General features: G+C 40.6%; 1 protein-coding gene across 3 annotated transcripts in view; it reads left to right on the top strand.

Moving 5' to 3' along the window:
- Positions 1 to 11,191, top strand: part of LOC135707757 (pleckstrin homology domain-containing family G member 5) — a 376,532-nt gene extending 365,341 nt beyond the window's left edge. For all 3 annotated transcript variants that reach the window (XM_065229640.1, XM_065229641.1, XM_065229639.1), the window contains 4 exons: positions 1,353 to 1,424; positions 9,318 to 9,910; positions 9,983 to 10,102; positions 10,159 to 11,191. In XM_065229640.1, coding sequence (XP_065085712.1) covers positions 1,353 to 1,424; positions 9,318 to 9,910; positions 9,983 to 10,102; positions 10,159 to 10,426 — 1,053 coding nt within the window. In that variant the 3' untranslated portion in view covers positions 10,427 to 11,191. The remainder of the gene's footprint in view (positions 1 to 1,352; positions 1,425 to 9,317; positions 9,911 to 9,982; positions 10,103 to 10,158) is intronic.
- Positions 11,192 to 16,216: the final 5,025 nt, after the last annotated feature.

A 16,216-nucleotide genomic window follows, 5' to 3' on the forward strand; every position in this document is an offset into this window, starting at 1 on the left:
AAGCGTAGGTCACTCAGTGCATGAGTAACCCACGCTTTTAGAATATTCTCCATACGAATGAGTAAAAGTGACTCACTCTCTGAGTAATATTCGTTTTAAGTGTACCGAGCTAGAAAGGAACGGAAAAATGGAATATTATGAGTTGTGACAATATTGCATGAAACCGACGAATAATCTATCTGAGCCTATATGCCAACAATCACAATGTATCTAATGGAAATGTCAATTAGAAGCAAACAATAGGTTGCCAAATGGCATTCTTGTGCCACTCAACTGAACTGTCCTCCATTTAATAGGTCTTGTCCATTTGAACATCTTTGCTGGTATCCTTCTATTTGATGGGAATTTCGAAATTGGAATGACTCATTCAAGTTGACCTAGCGAGTGATACGAAATTGAGGACATAACTTTAAGGAACAACTTTGTTGAAGACACTTTTAATAATATTTCAATTTCAAGCTCCAAATGTATCTTTCCTGCTAAATTCCTATTCTGTACCACTGTGCAGTGATAAATGAATTTCATTAATCTTAGTTAGTTAGGCTCAATTCCACAATAATTACGGATAAATCTACCTGTTGTGCACATGTTGCTTTCTGGTATATAGCAGTTATAAGACACAAATATAAATGTAGTTTAAAATAATATTTTCAAATTTTTCGAAATTATGTAGGGAAAATGGCTCAAATCTTGGCCTATAGATCTTAGATTGGGCCCATCGCTAAAAATCTGCTGATTATCAATTTTATCTAGATGAACGCGTCATTGGGACGGTACTAATGGATATTTTTGGTCGCTATTGAAAATTTAGTCGATTGCTGAAGTTATGTATGGGCCCAAATTAGGGGCATTTAGGCCGACATTACATCAATTTCCCCTATATTTGCTGATTGAATGAAAAACAAAATGCAATGGACAGAAATTCAATTACTACAGATTTCCTACCAAACGGCGCAACAATGTCTATGCATTATTATTATTATTATTATTATTATTATTATTATTATTATTATTATTATTATTATTATTATTATTATTATTATTATTATTATTTCTTTTTTATCTTCGATATTGGTATTTTGGAAAATGACAAATTTGGTTAGACATTTACGGCAAAACGGTGAATGAATTACAAACAGATAAATACATAAACACAAACACATTTTCAAATCTCATCTAGCTAAGCCTGGGATCGAGAATTCGTTCTCTACTGTTTTTATAGCCTTCCGTTTCACCTAGCTAGGTGTACGAGAAATACAACACCTATTATGTACGTTCCTTCTCGGAATGCAATCCATGACCTATAACTCTTGTGTAGCTTCTCACGCAATTAATTTGCTTCCAATTTTCAGATTGATGTACACTGTTTTCTACTCACCGACTTTCTGCTGGTATGCAAAAAGAACAAACATGAAAACTTGAAGGTAAGTTTATTAAGCCAGCTCATACAGTAGTTACACGAAGTTATACATTCATCATATCATAAAGGATAGCATACAAATGTACTCAATTTTGCACGAACATACAAATGCACTATCCATACATTCTCGTTCATATTTGAAATGTTTACCCATTGCTACAGCTACGATGCAAACCTGCTGTGAGAAAGAGTTGATTGTTTCCATTTGAGCAGCTACCTCGGGCCAATACTCTGATCCCCCCTCCACTGCTCTCTCGATTGCGTTAGACAGCAATGTTTAAATCATTTGCTTTAAGCCTTCACTTTTCCCGCTTCATAATGTGGAAATTACTGGCACCAACTTTTGCACCCTTGCTATTTGCTTCGAAACTGGAAAAGAGGAAATTAGTACCATGTGTATCAAGTTAACCTCATTTCGTGTACGACTTAAGAAGTTTAAGAAGAATACAGTTTTATTCATGCATTGAAGAAAATTTAAATAAAAGAAGCTTCTAGATGATTATATAAGCAGCTTGCAGAAGAAGCTTCTTAAATATATTCTAACAGAAGCTTCTTTTGGAAGTTCATTCTAGACGCTTGACCGTTACTACGCTCCTCGGACTAAAAAAACATCTATCAAATTGTGTCCTATACACGACCGTAATATGACGTAGAACTACGCCAAATTGATGTATGTCATGCATTTTCTACTATTATACTCTATCTTAAATTTTTCAATTATTTCAATGTTTCCGTTATGGTTCTCGACGACAATTCATGTTAGCATAATCGACCACCGTTTATCTTACGCATGAGATAATGTATTTAAATTTATTACATTAAATTAAGAATTGACAGAATTTTCCCTACATAACCACATAGGGTTGATCAATGTTGATCTATTATGCTGTGATCAATGTGCACTAAATTCGACATCAACTACAATAGGAACTGACACTATTTCGTTACACATTTTTTGTTGATTTGCACCTCAGTATAATACACAAAAACGCCATGCATGTTGTGGGATAAAACAATTCGCAAAAAATGCGTTATTTTTTTCAGCAGCTCCATCATTAGTTTTGAATTAGGTCTCTGAAGCAGAGAAGATAGTGAAGGTTGCATTTTACAGCAACAGCAACAGGCAGTTGTTTTCCCTATCAGAAGACGGTAGGGTTAACTACCCCATTTCCGGCCTATTAAGCACAACCCACACTTAGTTTTTCTTAATCTCGCGCAGTTTAGTACCAAACGGAATGTTATTATTACTGATGCCTTCAGAATTTATTAACTTTTCTGTATGTACCAGACGATTTGATAAAGAGAAACCAATCGTTGAGATATTGTCAAAAGTCTAACACTGCTTCTTGACGCCAAACTCGGCCTACGAATTCTAAACTCGTCCTAACGCATTGAAACACCATTGAAACGCCACTTCGGTCTATCGGATGAAGATAAAAATTGATTCGGTTGGAGTGCTTCTTTTGTGTTTGGGAATAATTAGTACAAACCTTGATATCACGCGTTCTCATTTACTTCTTTCCGTAGCTTATTAACTAAAGTATCGTACCAAACGCATAATTGACTTGTTAACTCTGAAATCATGGATTTATTTGATGTTTTCTGCTCGATAGGCCCAAAATGGGCGATTAGGCCGAAGTCTACCCTACTTTCAATATTGAACAAAATGTTGGTTCATATGTCAGCGAAGTAGGGGAGGAAGGGGTATAACGATCATACGGGGTTAAAGCACCACTTTGTTCTCCATAACATACAATTATCATGCATCATCATTATGTACTTTACAGCAGAATGATGCAAAATAGAATACTGTGACTTTTCTCAGTGATCGTCAAAGTCCATGTCTTTTTCGGGTTGTCGTTATAGGAGGGGGTGTTTTTCATATATAACTTTTCCCAGTTTCGATTAGTCATACGGGACCCAAGTCTCATCCCACCTCAAGGTTGTCAAGGTGATCACGCCGCGATTCTCCTTTATCCGCTGACTTGCTGCAGGACCAAGTGCCACGCCGTCCGAAGCGGTTATGAGCAGAGGCAGTAGTAGTAAAATTTACGTTTATTTTCTGGTTTTTTAAGTTTCATCATTTGGTTTAACATTTCAATTGGTTAGTCTTTGGCTCTTCATCTTTGTTCTAGTAAATTGGTTATTCTAATGTGATGATTGCGTTTAGCGCTAATTTACAGGATACCCTTTATGGGATTGTTTTCGCTAGAATTCAAAAATTTGATAACCTACCTACTTGAGCACAGGAAGTTACCTAACTACTTAAACTAAATGCCAAATCACGAATGATCTGGTGGTTTGATCGCAGACAAGCGACTCTGAACCTTTCCAGCGTGGAAGTCTTTCGCTCCTCGAGTGTTTGAAGACCGGCCAGGTGGTGAATCTCAGAATTAACTACGAGTTTGCGGTGGACTGTTAAGAATCATTCCGAGGATCTTGTTTTGGATCCTCTGAAGCTTTAGGTGGTGACACTTAGCACAACTCTCCCAGATTGGCATACCATATTCAAAAGGTGGACAAATCTTCCAGCTCTTGAAATAGTCGGATAGAACATCCAGGCCTGATTGTAGTTTACTCGCCAGAGCACGGATCACTCGACCCTTATAGATGATGGAGGTGTCATCTGCGAACATTGACAGGATACCACTACCCGACAGGGGAGGAACGTCTGACGTGAAAATGTTGAATAGGATAGGCCCAAGCAGGCTACCCTGAGGGACCCGTGCATCAACGTTGAACGTATCAGAGGGGACATTGTTCAAGTAGACCTGGAATGGTCTGCCCGACAAGTAGTTTTTGATGATCTTCACGAGGTAGATCGGAAAGTTGTATCGATGCAGCTTGTACACTAGACCATCATGCCAGACATTGTCGAACGCCTTTTCGACGTCCAACAATGCCATGGCAGATGTATTGGAAACGGACTTATTCCGCTTGATGATGTTAGTAACCCGTGCGATTTGGTTAAACCCAAATCGCTCTTTGAGAAAGATGTTATTATCATTTGAAAATACCAGCAGACGGCTGAGTTTCAACTTTTCGAATAGCTTCGAGATGGAGGACAAGAGGCTGATGGGGCGATAGCTTTTGGCACTGGTAGGATCTTTGCCAGGCTTGTGTATTGGAATCACTTTGGCTAACTTCCAGGATTCAGGGAAGTAGCCAAGCTCCAAACATTTGTTGAAGATAACGGTAAGATGGTTGAAGAAGGCAATACTCAAGTTTTTCAACTCGAGGTTGACTACACTATCCATACCCGCGGTCTTCATGTTTTAGTGCTTCTAACAGCTGCTATCACCTCATCAGCCGATATTCTACTATCATCATGCACTACTACGGGGGTGTCGGCGACTCTACACATTGCCTCCAGTACGCCAGGCCCATGGGGGCTCACCATGGTTTTGATTATGTGAAATCACAAAATGTTGGCCAAGAGCATTGGCCTTTTCATCTGGGGTTATGAGTAGGGATGGGTCCAAGTTCTGGTCCACAGAGGAAAGCGGAGGGATTGGTCTCGACTTATTTTTCAAAATTTTGGTCATCTTCCAAAATGGTTTTGCACAATCTGGGAGAGAACGAATCTTGTTGGCAAAATTGTTATTTCTGAGTTCCACCATTCTGGCCTGGATAATTTTGGTTAGCCTATTGACATTGGTCTTCAAGTGGGGCAGCCCAGAACTCTGGAACTGCCTACCAATGGTGTTACGGAGCCTGATAAGATCTTTGGTTGGGCTGTCAAGGTTCAGAGTATGACTCACCTGTCTGGATGCTGGTACGTGTTGCTCCCTGGCACGGGATATCGCCTCTTCGATGGTTTGCAGACACCGATCGACTTCTTCGAACGACTCCGGTAGAACGTCATAGTCGATTGCTTTGTCCACACAGCGCTCGTACTGCTGCCAGTTGACAGGATGGTAATTTTGCGGGGAAACTTGAAACCTATTGGCCAAGGAACCCACTTCAGCCACCACCGGGTAGTGGTCCGAGCTCAGTTCCTGATAGGCGATAGGTTGAGAGATGTTATCGCCAATGTTGCTGATGAAGATGTCGATGGTGGCATGAGCTCCAGATCAACTCAACCGGGTGGGAGTGTCCGGACAAAGGATGTTGTAGTGGGCTTCCTGCAGATCGTTGTACAAGATTGTGCCATTCTGGTTTCATCGACTATTGCCCCAGGCTTGATGCTTGGCGTTCAGGTCGCCAGCGATTATGAAATTTTGTCGTCGTCGTGTTAGCTTGATGATGTCTCTTCGGAGGACTGCGGCCGAGCCGTCCCTAATGTTGGTTTGCTTGGGGCAGTAGACCGCGATGATGGTGATTGGACCAAGCGATACCGCTCACCTCAACTCCGATGGCTTCGATAGTTTTCAGCTGGAAGCTTGGTAGTAGCCGACAGCTGATGTTCCGTCTCGCTGTGATGGCCACTCCCCCTCTGGAGCTGGTGCGGTCAAGCCTTACGAGCCGATAGTTGGGAAGGAAGACGTTGACGATGACGGCTATGTCGATGTGCCGTTCGTTGAGAAAGTCAACAAACTCGATGTTTTTGCTTATCAAGGAGCAAGCATTCCAATTAACGATCTTGATGGCCTTACGGTCCATACTTAGTTAAAAGGGACAGGGAAGCATGTAGCTGTTCAGATCGAGTCTTGCAGGTGCGCATGATGATGATGACCTCGGCCACGAGCGTCACAAGTTCCTCCGAGGTGAACGGAGAATCGTCGACAGGTTCACCTGAGATTGCACCAGCGTTTGATAAACCAAGAGCGGTGGATGAACCTGGAATTGGCTGGACCGCAGTTGCAGCGAGACGATGCTGAACTGTCCGATTGTTGGGAACCATCTGGATACTCGCAGGATTGGCTTGTTGGTTGTTGACCGGAAGCGGGGCTAGGTTTGGAACATGTCGACGGGGCTGGAGAGCTGGGTACTGGACTTCCGTGAGTACAGGAGGCGAACGATGATTACGGAGGCGACCGGGCTGATTGTTGATTGTAGCCTTCCAACGGATATGTGGAGTGGAGTTTAACTCGCTTGGGACATCCGCGATTGGAGGTTTGGGGGTTTCCACCGCAGTTGACACACGTTGGATCGATGTCATCATCTTGCTCACATGACCCAGTTGAGTGAGTTCCAGCACACTTGCCGCAGTTTGTCTTCATCTGGCAGTTTTTGGTGCCATGGCCATATGAGAGGCAGTTCATACACTGCGTTACATTACAATGTTGGGGCTTGTAATGCTCCCAACTGATGATGACCTGAAACAGGTCCTGGATTTTGGATCTCAGAGCCGCAAGACTGGTGGATTCCATAGTGAAATGCACCAGAAACAACTGATCACGGAAGCTGGTGTTGTGGTTGGATCACCGGTTCATCGGGTACACTGCCTCAGGCTTGAGCCCAAGCCGCTCCAGCTCGGATTTCACCACAGCCGCCTCAAACGACGATAATCCATCCTATTTGTTTGTACTCCTCTAGGCTGGAGCACATGATTTTGGTACCGATGCTGCAAAACTTATAGCGTGGCAGCAGCTTGTGTTTTGCCAGTTCGGCACCCTGCTTGGCAACATCCTTCACCGCCGTGAAAAGCGGGGGAATCCGCTCTCTTCTTGCAATGGGAACGGCATCACCATCACCATTTTCTTCAGGGAGTACTGCATACTGGTTGGCTTGCAGTACGCGTTTTCCGGCGTCATCCTGCGATGCGCTGGGCTTGACGCTGCTGTTTCATTGGCACGTTTACGCACCATTTGCACCGACAAACCGACATGACACTTAATTCTGACTTATGCCCGAAAATCGTAAACGGTCGATTTAAATGTGCAGTGACCCGAACTGTCAAAACCATAGGATTTTTTGATCTAGATAAAAATAATTTGTCCAGAATAGATCAGACACGAACGAATTCATAACTTTTGCATGCGGGCTCATGGCTTAGCTAAATATTTCGAACCCGGAGCCAGATGTCATTAGTGTGCTTTGGTCAGAAATTTTATTGTTTTTGTTATGGTCATTCATGTCGGTTTGTCGGTGCCATTTGTTTCGTGTTTGCAAGTTCAAGTAAACTTGCCAGAACGCGAAAAGGTGACGAGACTTCCATGGCGCAACGCGAACGCACAAAACGAAACAAAATCGAATCGAGAACTCGAGCGAAAATACGGACTGAACAGCTCAACAGTCGAGCAAAGAATCCAATGATGAGCAGAGGCAGTACTACTACTACTACTGTTTAAGTCAGTTAATGATAAATCACTAACAGAATGTTATCAAAATGACCTGGGTGAACAATTTTTTTCTGGGCAAGCGGGTGGAATTAATTTAATTTAATTGTTAGTTGATTAATCGAACAAAAGGTGATCGTCAAAGTTCATGTCTTTTATCAGGTTGCCATTATTTGATTGAAAATTGGAAAAGTATTTACTTCAGCAGATTCGTTAAGTAATATCCTATCGATTGGCTTATTTGGATTTTAATTTCATCTATAAATGACAAAGTTCCAAGCGTTCAAAACCTAACACTATTTCCAAACACATATTTTTTGATTTGCACCCCAGAATAGTCGACAAAGATGTAGTTCTACGTCAAAACACGGCGAATCTGTGCGTTTTTGCAAAGTTTAAGGAGTATTGTATCGTTTTAATATTGGTTTTAAGAAAAAGTCAGGTGTGGTTGTTCGATAGCTTTTGATCCGTCGCTATGATTTAATTTTAAACTGAAAATTTGAACACAGCCTTATTTGCTTCTGCAAGAACAATGTTGAATAGTAACCCAACATTTTGTGCTGATTAAAGGTAGATTTTTTAGCTGAAGAAGCATATAATATGTTTGCCTGAATAAGCTGTTATTCTGCTTCCAATGTTTGTTAGGTGTGTTTGAAAGCAAGCTTGCAAATGCTCATTACAGCTTAAATGCTATTTTTCGGATTTATGAAGCTATGAAATATGTTAAGGTGATACTCTAAGGAAGCCTTAGCGTGAAACTGCTATAGCACAAATGTCAGTTTCCACAAAACATACAGCTCTGTAATTGCTACTCTCTGTTTGTTGAAGCGCAGCAACCAATGAGTAGCAATTTCTTATTGACAATATGCAAGAACAGAAGGTAATGTATTTGTATGATACATAAAACATGTTAATTTAGCTTTCAGAGAGTCACAATAGCGATTAGCTGTAACGATGAACGACGCGATGAGCGACGCGATGAGCGAGCAATCAGAGATCATAAAATCGCTAGTTGTGACCTTCTGAAAGCAAAATTGATAAACTGTGTATGTCAAACACAAACTTTACCACCCATTCTTGCTTCTTACAAATAAGTATCATTATAGTATCTCATAGTTTCATAATTCCAAAAATTAGCATTTTAGCTGTAATGAGCAATTGCAAGCCTGTTTGAAAGCATTATTCTGACATTCAACTCATATAAAGTCATGAATTATGTTGAAAAGTCATCTTCAATAAATATACTTTAAGCATAGCTTGCCAAACTTCATTTTCACGTAAACCTGCAACTTGCAAGAAATGTTGCTTTGAAAGGTGGTCGGTTACATACAATTTAACGAATATCTCATGACATGTGTCATAAATTTACGTGATCTATAATGTAAACTTGTATGATATGTGACGCTCCATTTATGTGCATCATAGTAATAGAAATTTACACTACTTTTTCTAACCGTGTAATTCGCTATCCTTCATTGCGTCTTGTACCGTCCGAATTTAAGGCAAACGTCATTTTTTGTGGGATGAACGTCCGGCATTCTTACAACGTGTCCCGCCTATTGTACCCTTAACTTAGGCCTGTATGTTAATTTCTACAAGCTGTCGCTGTAATCACATTAATCAAGTTTATTTTTAATTTTATATTAACCTAATGATTATTCTTTTACACATTCCAGGTCGTCCGACAGCCATACATGACAGATCGGTTAGTCGTCCAAATCAAGGAGCAAACCTTATTTTGTTGCTACCTAAACGAACTGTCGATGGTGGTGGCTGCCTTCACATTGCAGTGCTCCAAAGCTCAAAATTGGTACGACTCGATCACAAAAGCGAAACATATCTACACCCGACTGAAACAAGGAATTGTTGCCGACGTGCGCCAGTATGGCAACATCATCAACATTGGCAGTATCAACAGCAATATGAACATCAACAACGACAGTCTCAGTATTCGTAAATCGCCTCTAAACAGTTCTATAGGAAGTAGAGTCAGCAGCTTGAATAATAGCCATAGCGGTTCCGTCGACCTCAACGAATCCAAGCCGGTATCGATAGATTTCGAAAAGGCCAACTCTCTCTCTAGCGACGAGGGTGGGATTGTTGGGGTAGCTGGTGCTTCAGTTCCGGGCAAGATTGGCTTAGTAGGACCAAGGAAAGTAAAATCTACCGTCACAACAGTGCAATCGTCGTCGAATTCTTTAACCGTACAGCCGTACAGTGGATTAGGACAAAGCATGCCCAATCTTAATCTAAATTCCATACAAAATAGGTAAGTGGTAAACACTTGCTTTCAAAAACATAAGCTTATGTAGTGTAGCAAACGTTCATTCCATAAACTTAGTTTTGTTTACAGTAATACGTTATCGGTACCGGGAACATCAGCCACTCATTCTCATTCCGGTATGGTGCTACTCTCTCCAAGTCAACGAGGAATATCCTACCCACCGCCATCTCCTACAAGGTATTGTATTTCAAATGCAAATTTGCATCCGAGCCTAACATGTCCTTCATTTGTAGAGCCACTTTACGAAGGGGATTTGCATTTTCCTCTTCGATCAAGAACCCACCGTTGATCAAAACTCGCAATGTGGCCTCGCAGCAAAGCTTCATACTATCCCAGCAGTCCAGCTTCAACTCGGCCACGCTAGGTCAGCACCAACAGTGTCTCCAGACATCTCCTTCGCCTGGCAGTTCACCGAACGTAGCCTTCGTCAAGCGAAAAAATAGCTTCCATAGTCAAAGCGGTGGAACCGACCCAAATACCCCTAGCGGCGAAGCTACCTAGTATAAGCTACTATCCACCAGCCGTAGATAGGAAACATTCTACCTGGTATCCTACCGTAGAAAATAGCATTTACTTTCCCCTCTCCAGCCGAGCTGAGGAGGGCCATTTTGTGACCTAGGATCAAACGTATTGTGGTATTCATTAATGAGATGCACATATTTGTTGTAAATATTTGAATTTTAACTACCGATAGTAATACATCAAAATATTTTAAACCGTACTGAACAATTATACTGACAATGTTTTATCTCCAAAATGTTTTAAATGGATCAAACGAAGATGTTTTGAACTCAAACAAACAAAACGATGCTGTGACAAACTCTAGAGTTAAAGAAGGGAGAAAACGTGGAAAACAGAAATTTTGAAAAAAAAAGATGAAAAACTCTTGACATGAACTGACTGTTTGTTTTCTGTTCCTTCGATGTGTAACATAATGAAATGACGAGTAGCTTCTTAGTTTTTCCCACTCTCTTCACTTTGCGCGGAGCGGTTTAGTAGACGGCAGCAATGCTCGTTATTACTAGTAGTACCTAGAATGTTACGCTTGTTTAGTCGTTGATAATGCTGAATAGAGCAAACACTGAAAGAACATACCAATTACAAACAAAAAATCAGCTTAGATGGATATGGTGGCACGACGAGGCAGACTTGAAACAGGAGTGTTTGGGATAGTTGCAAAGCTCTCGAAAAAAAAATCCCTTGTTTTTCATCGGATTGCAGGTTCGTTATATTTTTGAGCATGAATAAACTATAATTAGATGCATTAAAATCATGTAACAGATAAAAAGTTCTATTTAAAACAATCACGATTGATACACTAAATTTATTGCATAATAGTTTCCCCTCAATCGGTAGTTCCACGCTCGAAAAATATTCTTTTGTGCACAATGGAAAAGATGACATTTAAAAAATATTATTGCTAAACTTAGGAGAAAACCGGTTCACATTGCAGATCAAGAGAAACGCTCCAATTTACAATTCAGATTGTCATAAATTCAGACAATGATGGGGTTGGGAATTGTTCAGCTTAAGGACGATTCATATCTTGGATCTTTGGTATATTTTTGAATATTAGGATGATGGATGACTCGCATAAAGCTATCTTTTTTCTTGGGAGACGTTCAACAAAATTTAATACAAAACACTCTACCGAGATGAATCACCCTTTGGCTGAAACTCCCGCGAATAAAGCTAAATTAAATAATAATTTGTAAATTATACAAACCATATATTAAAATGTCTCCAAGTTTTACGCACAGAATAACAAGCGTTTATTGCATTTTGCCATAGGAACAGGAGTAAAGAATTACAGAGTCATTAACAACGTGAATGAGATATGTTGTGATGGAAACTTTGAAGACTAAACTTATGTTCAAATAAGTGTATTTTAAAAATAAATATAAATCTTGATCGGTCAGCTATTAGTCATATGCTTTGGTGTTCTAAATGCCAGTAGTTTGCAACTAAAAAAAATTCAAATGGAAAACATGAGTTTTGATAAACATTGAAGTCAAAGGGTGTGTTCCTCACATTGTTGCATTCACTTTTGCAGAATTCGTTATATTTGCTATGCCCAAGTAAATTTGATAATTTTAATATGCCCTCCAATATGAATGATTCCGAAAAAAACATATGTTCGGAAGTAGCTCATAGGCGCTACTTGTCCTACCTTACGCATATAGGAAAAATTGAAAATTTTCTGTTCTTGTGAATTATTTGACGTTTGAAAATTTTATCAAAATATGGTTAAACAAGAATGCGCGTAAATTGTTTTTTTTTTAATAATCAAGCCAAATCAAATCATTTTCTTTTTTAAGTTCACGAAGTATAAATACAGAAAAAAAATCCAGCTAAGCTTTCGGTTGACCGAATCCGAATTGCCGGGTCATCAGATTCTGTACAGCCACCTCGTTTGTTCACCGTAATTTGTTCGCCGCAGAACGCTAGTTTGCATTAAATTGCTTTCTCGCTTCCATCAGTTTTGTTGGTCTTCTTCAGACTCCGCTTGACGATGGCCCAATATTTTTCGATTGGGTGGAGCTCTGGCGTGTTGGAGGGTTCTTGCCCTTGGGCACCACCTGCACGTTGTTCGTGGCATACCACTCCATGGCCTTTTTTCCGTAATGGCAGGATGCACGGAACAATCGTGTTGCTTCAGGAAAGGCAGCAGACGTTTTTCCAAACACTCGTTCACGTAAATTCCCTGGTTGATGGTCCCACTGACAATGAAAATGTTGCTTTTCAAGCCACAGGTACAGATAGCCTGCCAAACCAGATATATATTAGTGAACTTCGAAAGTTGCATATGCTTTAAAATGTCTGCCACCTTTCCCCTTCCGGTGGCCGTATAAAACTCCTGCCCAGGAAGCTGTTGAAGCCTGCCTTGACGTAGGTTTCGTCGTCCATTACCACAATCGAACTTCGTCAGCATCGTCGTGTGCAGCTTTCGGGATCGTGTTTCGGCCATCTGTTTATCGTCGTGATTTGGAGTCACTACCTTCTTATAAGCCTACAGTCCGGTTCGCTTTTTTGATTCAATGCACGGTTCTAGACGATACTCCCAGCTTGTTTGCGACATCTCGAATGGAGATGTTGGACTTTCGTTTGAAACCGCTGGCCACTAGTTTTGTCGTCGCTGTGGCTTCTAGCTTTCGATTTCCCCCCGATCCAGGCTTCCTGGCTGTCGACAAACGTTCCCCACACCAGGTTTTTTTTTCCTCTGTTCGGGACCTAACACTACTGCGACCAGTAAATTGATCTATTGTAGTATATCCCGTGTCCTTAGTTAAGTGCATGTCGTATTACTCCATCACTATTGAAAAATGATGAAGTATTCGATTTTTTACAGTTGCCACTCTTGCATTTATCGCAAAGATCCGACTCTATTTAATTGAAAGGTTCCGCTATTTATACCCTTCGGAGTGTTGAAACACCCTCCAAAGGCGCGCCCCTTTGTCAGTCAAAATTGGATTCCTTAGCAACAAAATTAAGGTATGACACCGATAATGACCATGCATCAGAACCCTAGTCTTAACCACTTCAAACTAGTGAACAACGAATAGAAGATTAGGAATCACATGGATGAAGACAACTAACTCATTTTTTTGCCTTGTTTCAAGATCATCCTTGGTAGACAAAGCCGAGTCTTGTCACTATCAACAAGGTATAAAAAGTAACAAGGACTAAGATGCCACACTAGCTTACTGTCAAGACTGTCATATGTCTGGCCCTTAATGTGTGTACAACATATGATTCCAGCTCTCGAACATCTGCGACTTCGCATTCACGGGTTTGCTGACCAGACATCGATCCCTTTGGGAAAATCTGCTATTTCAATCGAATATCTGGCAGTTCCCAAAGAGCTGCATCTCCGTTGTCATCTGGTTCGCTAACCAGACCACCGTCTACGGGATTTTCTGTTCAATCTACGTTTTGTCCAGCCATCCAACTCCTCTGGATTTCAACATCACGTCTACGGTCTATTATCACACCAGCTCTCTGTCAAGTAACAAGACTGGTTTGGTCTGGCAGTGATTCTGCGCCCCTGATATTGTGCAACATATCGTTCCACTTCTCAAAGATCTGTGACCCCGTTGTCACCGACTTCGCTGACCAGATATCCACCACATGCAGACATCCAACGCCTCTGGATTTCATCAGCAAGGCTGCGGTCTGAGCTGTTCCTCAGTTTTCGAACATCTGCGGTTCCGTTGTCACCGGGTTTTCAGACCAGTCAATTCAACGCCCCTGGGATGCTCGGTAAAGGTTCTGATAGTACGCTTACTTTCTGCCAGTCTCGATACACCATGGACAGCAACGTCACCGGCATTGCTGAGCAGCATGCTTGGCATACACAGTTTTGGTCACGAACTGCTCATTTGCTAATAACTTTGAACACAGTTGACGAAACATAGTTCTTTTTGAAGTACTAGATAGAATAGAGTTTAAGCTTGTTATAGATACGTAAAAAGAAGAAGATTTTAGTTCTAGTAATCAATTGTATTTGTTTTTGCGTTGTAGTTATTTTGTAGATTGAAGTTAGAAATTCTCGCTGCACATCTCGGACTTTAAGCGTAAAAATTCATTGGTGTTGATTCAAATGTTAAGATTTACCTACTCTTTGCATATCTATAGTAAGCTATGATTCTAATCTATCAATTACTTTAAAGAAAAACAAATGTCAACAACTAAGTGAAAAGTTATTAACAAATGAGCAGTTGGTGTGTACAACTGTGCATTCCAAGCATGCTGAGCAGTCATCCAACTCTTCTGAGAAATTCTGACCAATTAACGATAGGGCAATCCTAATAAAAATTGGCATGGTTATTTTGCTCAACGACGTGTTCAGGGTATCATCCTAACCATTTGTGAAATAGTTCTATTATTTGGGTTATCGTTCGTATATGGTATTTTTTTTATTAAGGAAGTGACGCGACTATATCTAAGATGCAGGAAATTTTTTGCTTTGCTGTTGTGAGATGCTCGAACGCTTAGTAGACAGAAGGAAGATTGATGAAGATTTTGAAGATTTCCTGCAAAAAGGTGGAGAGTGATGCTAGTAGATGGATATAGATGCAAGAGATGAAAAAAGATTTTTCGTATATATAAGATGTTTGTAATTCCGAAAGTGAAAGTGAATAAATTGTTTATTATTTTAGACAACTAAAAACACACTTACACTATCCTTTCTCCAATTGAGCTCAAATGACGAATCGATCTAACGCGAGCATCTCCAATTTGCATAATTGTTAAGGCCAGCGCACATTAGCTCCGGATCGAACGCGTTGCGGCAAAGTGACAGCTAAATCTATTGTCTAACTGTCAAATTTACGTCAACGCAACGCAAACGGATCTAATGTGGGTGGCCCTTTAGTCATGCATGGCCAATCATTCTCATTTGAGCTAAGATTCGGTCATTTTGACGCAGAGTTGTAATCTTGTAACCAAAGTTGGAAGCAGGGGTGCACGTGATTTTGATCGATTCTCTTCATCGACTTTCTGTTTCCTTAATATTAAACTCAACGGCAAACACATTCATAGATACGTTTGTTATTCAGGATGATAGAAGAGCATAGCAGAAATAGTGCGAAATAGGTTAGTGAAGCCATGGTCATCAAAAGAGGAAATCGATGAAGAGAATTGACTTTCACCCTTCAGCTTCTAAGCCCCTTCATTCAGTCGTCGTCATAGCAATGAAAACAAGCATCGCACCGTTTTTGGTTCTTGGGTTACACTTGCTAATTGCAACAGTTGTTCGGCATTTTTGGAGATGCCTAAATGTCCAATTATTCGATTAAAGATTAATCGCAAAGATTTTTTCAGCTATTCGATTAAATATTTATCGAATTTTCAATTATTCGAGCGCGTAACCAACATCCCTTCTTATTTCTACTCGTTTGATATAGCGTAGTAAAGAAAATAAATATAAGTACTAATTTATCTGAACAGGCATAGAGAAGAACCATGGCATAAAACAGGATCATAAATTCACCGAAAAAAGTGTTAAGCGTATTTCTGCTAAAGGTTAAGATTGACCAACTTGTTGAGAGAAGGAGTTTAACAAGAGAAAAAACTAAAAAGGGGAGGAGCTTTAGCTAGGTGGACACTCATATTCTGCGGCCTTCCAACCTATCGCAGACACCAGTTCAACCCCTGTCCAGCAGCAGACGAGACGAGACTCTTGTGAGTGCCCAATCATTGAACCGAAGAATATGGGATTGTCCGGTCCGATTAGCTGATCCAGCTGCCTACACGTCATCGTCATTTTCCAAAGGCTTTAAGCCTGTACTA

Source organism: Ochlerotatus camptorhynchus, unplaced genomic scaffold (genome assembly GCF_037179485.1).
Source record: "Ochlerotatus camptorhynchus isolate MF236.1 unplaced genomic scaffold, CSIRO-AGI_Acam_v1.1 ptg000317l, whole genome shotgun sequence".
Taxonomy (NCBI): domain Eukaryota; kingdom Metazoa; phylum Arthropoda; class Insecta; order Diptera; family Culicidae; genus Ochlerotatus; species Ochlerotatus camptorhynchus.